This window comes from Dreissena polymorpha, chromosome 9 (genome assembly GCF_020536995.1).
Source record: "Dreissena polymorpha isolate Duluth1 chromosome 9, UMN_Dpol_1.0, whole genome shotgun sequence".
Classification (NCBI taxonomy): Eukaryota; Metazoa; Mollusca; class Bivalvia; order Myida; family Dreissenidae; genus Dreissena; species Dreissena polymorpha.
The window spans coordinates 54,283,161-54,294,783 of NC_068363.1; the positions used below are offsets into that span (position 1 = coordinate 54,283,161).

Here is an 11,623-nt window from a genome sequence, read left to right on the forward strand (position 1 = left end):
ATTTCTGCACCTGCACGTAATTTCATTGTTCGAGTATTGGCGAGTGGTATTAACTTGACATTGGACTTCTGAAAACAACCATTGATCGCATGTTGTAGTTATCGTAATAAAACATGTGCATGTTCATCGAAAAGTTGCAAATAATATTAGATTTTGCCACAAGGTACACATATATCATAAAATAAATCAGCAATTAATGGAAAGCTTTTTTGTTCTAGACATGATGTATATTTATTATTGGTATTTTATTTGCCCAAACGGTGCATTGCATACATCATAAGTTACTCTTGTACACAATATTTTCTAGAGCATCGCCGTTAATAAGTTATACACGTTATCACTGTACAACAACATATTGATTTTTACAGCGCATAATGCAAAGCTTTTTAATCGCAAATAGCAACTTACTTTTATTACATCGCGTTATGTGTGCCACAAGTTATGAGTAACTAACTAATAATGTTGGGTGAATATTTGATATGTTCCATTTACTGTCCATATTCAAAAATTATCTAAATGGTAGACATTAACAGAGATAAGTTTCATAATTACAATTTTAAATAATATGTAAACAATATTAGATAAGAGTTCTTCGCAGATCACACGCTTAAAGCAGTTTTATGCTTTGTCGAAGCAACTAACCCCGATGTATTTTAGTAACGGTGTGTTGTCCGAATTCTTAAAGGGTAATTTTCTTGATTGTTTTATAAAAGAATGTCAAACGAAAATAAAAAAAAACATATGGAGCTAAATATATTTAAACTTAATAACAGTTACATTATGTAGCTTTATATGCAGAATATTTATAAATGGTCAGTTATGGCTCTGTCCGTAATTTTTCAAGTCGACACCGTTACGAAGACAATTTCATCTACCGCACGGGAATGATACGGGGATACAACTTTTTTCCGAAAAGTAAACATTCTTTCAACCTTTTACGTCATAATTAAGCAATGAACAGAGCACGAAAAATGTGAAAATCCTCAAAAAATAAGTAAAATATTAAACGTACTTTTATTCAGTGTCAACACCGTTCTTCTATTTTCTTTGCTATTTCCACTTCATGTTCTTTTATGATTTTCAAATATTATGTATTCTTAGATGCCACAAAATAATGTGTGCGTAATGTGTTTTTGAGACAAGTAGCATGCTGTTTGTGGATGATCAAGTGCCTGAATGTCATCACCGTTACAGTCCACACCGTTACGCTGAATGAGTAACGGTGATGACAACATCGTAACGGTGTGCACACATACATACACACATTATGGTGTGAATAAACTTCGTTTTCATATCGCCGATTGTTTTTCAAACAACATCGCAAATTTTCCATGGAATTTATTAGACAAAAATGGAGAATCAATACAATTGGAATCAGTTCTGTCAGAATTCCCGAATGTCATCACCGTTACGTTCCACACCGTTACGCTGAATGAGAAACAATGTTGACAACATCGTAACGGTGTGGAGAAATTTATACAAACAATATTATGCGAATTAAGTTCGTATTCATATCGCCGATTGTCTCTCAAACAACATCACAAATTTTACATGGAACTTATCTGACATACTTTCTTGTAAAAAACACGATGCCAATAAACAAGAATATGAAAGTATAAGATAATCTGTCCACACCGTTACAAATGTGACAACCCCGTTACGCCGCATAAAAAAGAAGACTTTTATATACATTAAGATTGAACAAAAACTGCAAACGTGTTTTAACATCATAAAGTCTTCAAAAAGGTGTCCAATGAAATAAGAATTTAGTATATAAACATGTACCCAAAAATTTGATAGAAATTCTTAAAGTTGTAAAACGTAATTAAAATGTGCATTTACACCGTTACGCACTTAATGTTCTGATAAAGTCACTGACGATTTGGAATTGATGTAATAGCCACTCATGATCGCTTTATACAATCAAACAACGCCCCAAAATTCATCTCAATTAAGTTGAAATAAAATAATATTATCAAACAAGTATTTATGTCCGTAACGGTGTTCTCTTCACAGCTTTTGACGTGCGTCAAATAAGCCTTCATAATCGCGATCTTGGTCACATTAGGTCGTGCCCAGCTTAGGTTGACGTCCGTCTGACATGTACCTAACTGATAAACGGTCTGTCGACACTGCTTTACTAATTGTGTTTTTAATTTTTTTTTTTAATGGAACCTAATCAAATATTCACCCAACAACGCATAATGCTTAACTAATTTATTGCAACACGTTTTGCTAATTGGTAACTACCTTAATAAATATATAAACAGAGTAAATTACATTGCTGACCTGTTTTGCTAAGGCAAGGTTTTATGTCCGAATTCAGAGTCACTAATAATTCTTCATACCGAATACTTTTGTCGTAACATCCACATTGTCGGACAATCTTGGTGCTCAAACAATATTGTTGACATGCCTGAAAAAAAATCATGTGTGTCTTAAGTGCATTGGCAGCATCATCATGACCATCTTTATTACACTTTAATCTTTATATGCGATAGCACTTTAACTTTACTATCACGATCGTCATCATGACAATCAAAACAAGAAAAAACATTACGAAACCATTGTAACTAAGACACCATTTCCACTACGACACTCAAGCCATAGCGACACTTGTTAAATTTGAAATCTAATCTGAACGTGATAAGGATCTGACAACATCGTATACCAGGTTAATAATATTTCGAACAATACAAGTATCAGTCTTGCTTCGTCCGATGACACCATTATTTGAAATGTTTTTTTTTCACTGCCGCAAAATCACTTGGTACAAGCAATGCCTATTTTTGACCCAATGCTTGTTGCAATTAAATAAATAGGATTGGTACACATATATTTTGTTTAAAATGTTTGAAAAGTTTCACCTATTTGGAACACGTAGATAAGTCTGGTTTCCACAATAAAGTCAAGTCCGCATTAAATCTATTCTTTTTTGCAAAGCAAAGTTTATCGTATGTATAGAACAAAGTAACAGTTTTCCAACACTTCACACAAAGCGTTTTGTTCTTAAAAAAAGTAAAGTTATTACATCAAGTAAGCGGAAAGTATTGTAGAGTAAGGCTAAAAATGATAGTGAGGGAGTCACCGCTCTCTCCGCCGACATTACCATTGTCAATATAACGACCCTGAAATTCATCGAAATATTCGCAAGATTCAACATCTACAAAGCCACCTGAAACCGAGCAGGCTATTTCGTAGAGCGCTGGACTAAAAATCCGTGGATCGCGTGTTCAATCCCCTGTTCTGCTATATAACTTGTTTTGTTGTGATTGATCAAGACATTATGTATACAGCTATTCCCCAAACTCTGAATCAAGTAGGAAAGTTTTCAGTAATTGGTATCAGTACATGCATTTAGGACTAGTAAAGCAATTCACAGGTGAAGATTGAGTATGCTAGCTGACCACCATTTTATTTAAAAAATACTGTTGAATAAAAACAAAACAGGCGAACAAACGAAGCCAAATCAACCAGATCATCGCCGCCTTTAAAACAGTAATTGGTATAGTTGACATCGTCCCCACAGAGCATCCTAGTTGTTACCATCAACTTCGTCACTGCAATAATAATTTTATTTCCTGTATTTATTCGACATCACTCGACGCACCCTTCTGGAATATTCCCTTCCATATAGCTTGCTGAACTCTTTCCCATCGTTGCAGTTTCCATATTTACCTCCTAGTCGTGAAATAGAATTCTGAAAAAAATAACACGAAACATTGTTGAATGTGTGTTATATATCAACTGCAAATCGTTATTTTTATTCTGGAAATACAAATTTGAAAACCTAAAACGTTTAGATTTTGTTTTGCAAAGCTAGTTGGATCAATATAAAGAAGTGAAACTCCAGCTGCTGGAGCAGTATTGAATTTTCATTAAAAACAATTATATGTTTTTCTTTAAACCACAGAAACGTTGGCTAGTGATTTCAAAAAGCATTAATTTTTAGTTACATTGCTTAATTCAAATCATACCGAGACGTGATCTTAAGCTTTTTTCGTTATATTCTAAGAACAAAACCTGTTTTTATTAACAAATTACTTTAATGGGCACACTGTAACGTTTGTTTGTGGCGTGTTAACATTGAACGTTGCATACATTGAAAGTTGAACTTCAACATCAATAATGAACTCCTGACATCTGCATCCAGTGTGAATATGATAGATGCCACTCAGTAGAGTTTTTTCTACCTATAATAATGGTTTGTAACCTAATTATGCTGGCTTGCAAGGAAGTGCATGTTCAGAGGATACTACCCTCTATGCTCCTACAGAATTTTCTGAGTATGAATTTGTTGTACAGCATTATTATAGCGAAGATTGTGTGGCCATGAGTGTTACCAATTTCAACGCTATATCCGTTTCAAACGAAGGTGCAGTGTAGAGGCCCTCGTCCTCTGGGAAGGATATTTCCCCCCTCTTCTGTACTTGTACCCTTATACCGTGCCCTGTCGTAAATCCTTTGAGGTACTCGCCCGCCTCGAGATACAGGACCAGTGATAGGCCTTGGGAAGAAAACTGGCGTTTTTACGTCGTGTTGTTGTAACACGGTTTAAAATAAAAACAGTGAAGTTTCCATAAAAACGTTTCAGGCAGCTGACACTATCATCCATTGTACGTGAAACTAAACTATATCATAAGGCTTCACAACAAATGTGTCCGTAATGTGAAGACAATTTCTAAAAGAGACCAAACATTGGTGGCTATTTTAACGGCAAAGTGACCGATTCGTGTCAATGAAACACAGCAAACTCGTGAGGAGAAAACAAAAATGTCTTGTTTTTGAAATATTTGAAACGTAAGATATCGATTGATTGCTTTTTATCAAAACGTATGCATGAAGTTATCGGTTACAACCGATGAACCGTATTCGATGTTACTGTGTGTATTGTGAAGTTTGTGAGGTCCTTCTGAGCCAAAGGCTCCATTATGTGTGGACTCGGAGTTTGTACCAGCACATTCACCCTATAAGCTAACAAGATTCACCAAAGTTGGTGCGAAATTTGAATATAGCTGCAATTTCTAGCTTAATTGTTACTGAAAGATTTTCGATTTTGGGGTTGTGGTGTGCTTTGAGTGGAAGAATAGCCGGAGGAAACCATACCTGACCGGTAGGGTGACGAGCAACCAAGCTCACATGCTGCCGTATGAGTTCGAATAAATTATCAGCGATTATTTACGCAGATACTCGGTACATTAGATATTAAACTTAAAACATGCAACAGCCAATTATTAATTCACCATCATGAGAATAAATTGAATTCATTTTTGTGAAACCGAATGAATATCATGCGAATCGCAGTTTACATCTAGCAAAAGAAATCGCAGAATTTAATATGTGGGTAGCTAAAATGCCTATGTAGCTATGGAATAAAGGGATTATTTATATTTGTTAATTTTAAAGACGACTTTTTTGTGTGATGTAGATTTTAAACAAGAAACTAACTGTTCCGCGAGCGAAGCGCGTGTACTGACTCTGAGCATGCATAATAAAGAAGTTTACTCAGTACTACTGCTAGATGCTTTTGGCTTTCGCCATCAGTTAAAATTTAGGCTGATACCGAGCCACGGCTCAAGAATATACTTGTTTAATATATATATATCGGAAGAAACGAGTCTATATTGTGATGTATAGATATTTGTTAGGATGATACCGTATTATCTCAAAGTGATCATGACTTGCCTCCTGTTGGTCCGCTCTTATTGGCCTGAAAGAGTTTGTTGCTTATGGTCCAACAGTTTCCGTACTTCCATGTCTGGCGGAGCTCGAACATGCTGCAAACAGCAACGGCCGTAAATAGGGGTACATAGGGCATACACATTTATTATACTGACATATACGGCTTTTATTTATGATAGTAGTACTTTTTTGCTTCAAAAATGTAAATGCTTTTCAAAAGAAACTTCAGTTGAATTTGACACTGATACACGTATGATAAATTACCGTTAAAATTGTATTCTTAGAGTTCAATGTGTTTTTGTTGGTTTAAGTTTTTGTTTTTGTTTCATACATGGGAAAAATTGGTGTTAAATTGGTGTCTGTAATGTCGATGAATCGTGTTGTTCATTTATACAAAAAATACACATACATGGTACACTGTTGCAGCATAGAACTTACCTTGCGTTACACTTTCGCCCGTTGAAAGTGCATCTGATGAGCATATTGCTGATCTGGTGACCCAGGTCCTTCCGTGCATGACTAAGAATTAAAAAAAGAAAAACATTTCGATTTAACGCTGTCTGTCAAAAAAAAATATGCCAAATGGTCACAAGACGCTCACATAAACCCAAATAATCCAAAATAAACTAAATATTTCTTATCAGAATGTGTTCACAAAGTATCACTGTTACCATATTGTCATATGAACAAATGCGCTCTCTCGACTTATAGCTGTGCTTTTCTGTGAAGCGGAATCATTTTCGAACTAGGCAGAGATATTATAAGAAATTATAATGATAATTGGGCATACAGTTTGACATCAAAAATGTCAATAAGGTTTCATTATAGCCATATGAGTCATACAAGAAGAAAGTCGCGGCTTTTTGTAAGTGATTGACGTACTGAACGATTGACCGATTTACCAGCTACAAAGTTAAAAAAAAGCAGTTCCCTTGCAGCCGATTAAATCAACACTGGTTGATATTAAATAAAATATCTTGATTACCGCAGTTATTGACCTGTTTATTGTACAGCCGTATATTTTAGTGCAACACTAAAAATGGCGTCGTTTTTGCAAAACTTGTAATAACCAAGAGATAGACGTTATAACGTATTAAGGACTTGATGAAAGAAAATATTTGGGAACTATTTGCGAAACATGGCTCGGGCAATGCAGGCATTGTGGCAACAATTAGACTGATAACATATTTTGTGTGTACATATTTATTCATTCAGAGGAAATTAGGATGATGTAGCCAGCTTTGATCGCTTTACATGGCGTCTCTTCGGTTGTCGTCATTTTGAACGCTAAAAAAGGAAATACGAAAAATCAATATATATTCAATAGTTTTAATATTTAAATTTTCAATAACTAAAGTAATAAAAACAACAGATAACACAAATGATTTATTTATAGCATTTTTCATGGTTCTAATACATGAAACAACACATAGGAGATTGTATTTTGATTTCCAAATATAAAAAAAACAAAGTGCCGAATATCAAACGTATTTCTTTACCGAATATTTCTTAGAAGCATTTTTCATGGTTCTAATACACGAAACAACACATAGAAGATTGTATTTTGATTTCCAAATCACAAAAACCAATAAACCAGTAGAAGTCACAGCAGAGGTACTTGACAGATTAGAGGAAGAAAATCTAGACATCAAAAGAAAGAATATAGTAAAGGAACTCAGCATTGATGAAGATAAAATTTTAGATTCTGAACAAAACGAGCCTTAACTGATCTGTTAATGAAACACAGGAGCATTTTCTCTACGAGCGACACAAATATTGAAAACTGTACATCAATCAAACACAGAATAGATTTGCATGATGAAAGGCCATTTAAGCAGAGACACAGAAGAATTCCCCCTGGAATGATCAATGAAGTAAGACAACATATAGAACAACTACTAGCCTTCAACATCATTAGACCATCTAAATTTCCCTTTTCATCCAACATAGTCCTTGTAAGAAAGAAGAATGGAAAACTGAGACTTTGTGTGGACTACCGTATGTTAAATGACAGAACCATCAAAGATTCATTTGCCTTACAAAGAACAGAAGAAATTTTTGACTGCTTAGAAGGGGCCAAGTACTTTACAACCCTCGATATGAAAGCAGGATATTACCAAGTAGAAATTCTAGAAGAACACAAGGAACGCACCGGATTAACAGTGGGGCCACTCGGTTTCTTTGAATTTAACCAGATGGATTTTGGGTTATGCAACAGTCCCGCTACTTATCAAAGACTTATGCAGGAGTGTTTAGGTGATTGTAATATGAAAATTTGTGTTATTTTTTTTTAAATGACCTGATTATTTTCATCCGCACCGTGTCTGAACATTTAGAACGGTTAGAATTAGTTCTTTCTAGATTGCAGGAGTGTAACTTGAAACTGTGTCCTGAAAAATGTCAATTTTTTAAACAACGTGTAAACGTTTATTAGATCACATTGTGAGCAACGAAGGCATAGAAACTGACCCCGAGAAGATTGCGAAGATACGAAATTGACCAAAACCTCCAAACCCTAGTGAACTTCATTCTTTCTTAGCATTTGCATGTTACTACAGGCGATTTATAAAAGATTTCGGTAAAATTACAAAACCTCTTTCATTATTAATTCCACACCCCACAGGCAAGAAAGCACAACAGAAGAAAGATGCCAAAGAATGGACATGGACAGAAGAAAACCAGCAGGTCTTTGATAAATTGAAAGTAATTCTTACATCTCCACCTATTTAAGCATATCCTGATTTTCAGAAACCTTTTGAGCTTCACACAGATGCGTCAACACAAGGATTATGGGCAGTATTATACCAACAACAAGATGACAAAAGGAAAAGAGTGATAGCATATGCCAGCCGACAACTAACAAAGTCACAACATAATTATTCCGCTGTTTACAGTGTACACAGATAATAATCCACTAACTTATATTTAAACTTCAGCTAAACAAGATGCCACAGGACAAAGATGGTCAGCAGCACTTGGAGAGTATACTTTTGATATCTTTTACAGACCAGGCGTGAAAAACACAGATGCTGATGCTTTAAGTAGATATCCTCAAGAAAAAGATGCGGCTCCAACGATCATGTAGTAATTGATAATAATGTAGTTAAAGCTATATGCAATGCCCTTCAAAGTATTGAATGTTATTTTGAGACATTTCCATGTCTTTCTTTGAATGTAGTTGACATAGCGGACAATTTCAGACAACCTTTGGCACAGATAGAAATGCGTGAAATTCGGAGAGCACAGAGATCTGACCCTACCGTCGACAAATGGAGAAGAGAAGTGATAGATAAGATGCTACCAAAACATATATATAGTAAGCCAGATATTAACATGAAGAAGAATTGTATACATTTGAAGATCAAAAGAGGAATTTTGTTTAGAAATATTCAAGTTGAAGGTGTACATATTGAACAATTAGTTATCCCTGAAGCGTATAATGCTGATATTTTAAAAGCTCGTTATACAGACTTTGGCCATCCGGGAAAGGAACGAACGTTGAAACTGATCAGGGAACGATTTTTTTGGCCAGGAATGTCATCAGAAGTAGAGGAGTACGTGTTAAAGTGTGACAGATGTTTAAGCAGGAAAACGGCAACTAACACAAGAGCATCACTTGTAAACGTACACACAACCTACCCACTAGAGCTCGTTTGTTTTGACTATCTCTCATTGGAACCATCAAAAGGAGGATACTACAGCATATTAGTAATTACAGACCACTTTACCAAGTGAAGTACGCACTAGCTATTCCGACCAGAAACCAGACAGCCAAGACGACAGCAGAAGGTTTCTACAACAATATTCTCACTCATTACGGTATCCCAACAAGACTCCATTCTGATCAAGGCGCAAACTTTGAATCTGATTTAATCAAAGAACTATGTAATTTCACCAACATGAAGAAAACACATACATCTGTATACCATCCACAGGGAAATGCCGGACCAGAAAGGTTTAGTAGAACTCTACTAGACATGCTGGGAACTTTGGAAAACGAAAAGAAAGGTAACTGGCAGAAATATATTCACTCATTAGTTTATTCTAACAACTGAACGCCTCATGAATCAACAAAATTTTCACCTTTTGAATTGATGTTTGGAAGGAAACCTAAATTATCTATTGATGCTAAATTTGAAAGATCACAAGAACAATCATATAATAAGACATGTCAGGAATATATTAAAGATTTGAAAGATAAGATTAAAACGACAAGAGAAATTGAAGAAAGGTATATTTCCAAGGCAAAGGAAAAGCAGAAACATTCATTTGACCTTAAAGTAAGAGGAATAAGGTTGAAGTAGGAGATCATGTCCTGGTGAAGATAATGGCTCATGGTGAAGGAAAACATAAACTTGCAGACAAATATGAAGAAGAACTATATAATAACAGAACAACCGCGTGAAAACATCCCGGTACTCAGGCTTAAAGGTGTAAAAAGTGGTACACAGAAAACTTTACACAGGAATCATTTATTTCCAGTGAAGTCTCGGGAAGATGTGGACAGAGAGAGTATACACGAGGTCATAGAGCAACCGGGAATTTCTAAAGCAATAGAAAAGGATGCATCCGGAGTTGGATTAATGAAGGAAGAAAATGGACCGTCCGAGAGTGGCAGTTCCGATGAGGATTGTACGAGTTGTATACATGTTCCCAGAACATGTATTTGTGGGGACGCCCACAGACTCGAGGAGAAGAGTATTAACAGACGAATGGACTCGAGTGATGTTGTACATACTCAGCCCATACCCGCAGGAGAAGAAGTGAGTGGAACAGAGAGGGAAGAAAACGCGATAGAAAATGGCCGTCCAGCTGTGGAAGCTGGTAGGAATACGGATTAGGCAGAGGAACAAGTGGGAAGGGGTGAAATTATCGCAGAGGCTGGGAATTGATCCAAAGAGCCAGGAGTAGAAACAGATCAGAACACGACTCAGGACACTGCACTGCAGGAGCAAGATTCCAACAATGCTCTACATCCTGTTAGAAAATCTAAACGGCAAAGAAAATTACCAGCTAAATATGATGATTTTCATATGTTTAGTTTATTAAACAGACCTTTTGACAATAGATTTCATGCTTTAGAAATATTTATGTCTTCAGAAATATTAAAGAGTATGGAGTGTGAAATCGCCAGAAAGATAGTATATGCTATCATGAAGTAAATGTTTTATGAAATTTGTATAAAAGTATTTTAACAATTTTTATGATTTTTAGATATTTGTGAGGTCACAATTCTCTCAGAGAGGAGGAGAGATTGAATAATTGTTTGAATAATGGTTTAGGTGCTGTATTAAACAGTAATGTTATAATGTATTGTAAATTTGTTGCAGATAGACAGACACATTGATGCTGCATCTGTATTTATTATCAAATAATTACTGATTTTTTTCGTTTTTCAGGTTTTATCTATAATTACTGTGTTAATCTTTATTTGAATGTTAAGTGCGAATGCTGTAGCACTTGAACTATGTTTTATATGTTGACAATGGACAAAATGAAGAACTGATTATAGATACATTATGACTATGACGGGACGTTATTTTCAAAGGGGGGAAATGTGTAACCAGTTTAACTTTTTAATATTGCGTGTAACCCTATATTGAGTATATATTAAGCAAGCGCAGCGTTTATCACGATTTGCGGAAAAGAAGTCAACGATATTGGTCACAGTAGAATTTCTTCAGTTTAATACGTTTTCCATAAAGGTATGTTGTATTTTAACTATGTAAATGTATTCTTAGAATGTTAGTCTAGATGGCCATTAAATAGTGCTTTTGTCAGTATTGTATTAAGTAGACAAATTGGGTTGTATACTCTGACCTTGGTGCTTTACTGAACTAACTGACCGGCAGAAAGATAGGTGTTGATATGTTTGATCTTGCAAACAAGATACATCTTAATAATTAAAATTAAATAAAATGTGTAGCGTAACCCAAACAAC

At 35.3% G+C, this 11,623-nt stretch overlaps 1 protein-coding gene across 1 annotated transcript; it reads right to left on the reverse strand.

The window, feature by feature from the left end:
- Positions 1-1,383: 1,383 nt before the first annotated feature.
- Positions 1,384-5,776, reverse strand: LOC127846051 (amiloride-sensitive sodium channel subunit alpha-like). Its single transcript, XM_052377227.1, has 4 exons — positions 5,686-5,776; positions 4,344-4,507; positions 3,611-3,700; positions 1,384-1,428 (listed from the first exon to the last, which is right to left on the reverse strand). The coding sequence occupies exons 1-4, from the start codon at positions 5,774-5,776 to the stop codon at positions 1,384-1,386; spliced, it is 390 nt and encodes a 129-aa protein (XP_052233187.1).
- Positions 5,777-11,623: the final 5,847 nt, after the last annotated feature.

Coding starts and splice junctions, on each gene's coding strand:
- LOC127846051 (XM_052377227.1), bottom strand. CDS start 5,776: ATGTTCGAGCTCCGCCAGACATGGAAGTACGGAAACTGTTGGACCATA. Junction 4,508..5,685: donor TAAGAGCGGACCAACAGGAG/GCAAGTCATGAT, acceptor TTTCTTCCCAAG/GCCTATCACTGGTCCTGTAT. Junction 3,701..4,343: donor CGGATATAGCGTTGAAATTG/GTAACACTCATG, acceptor TATTTTTTTCAG/AATTCTATTTCACGACTAGG.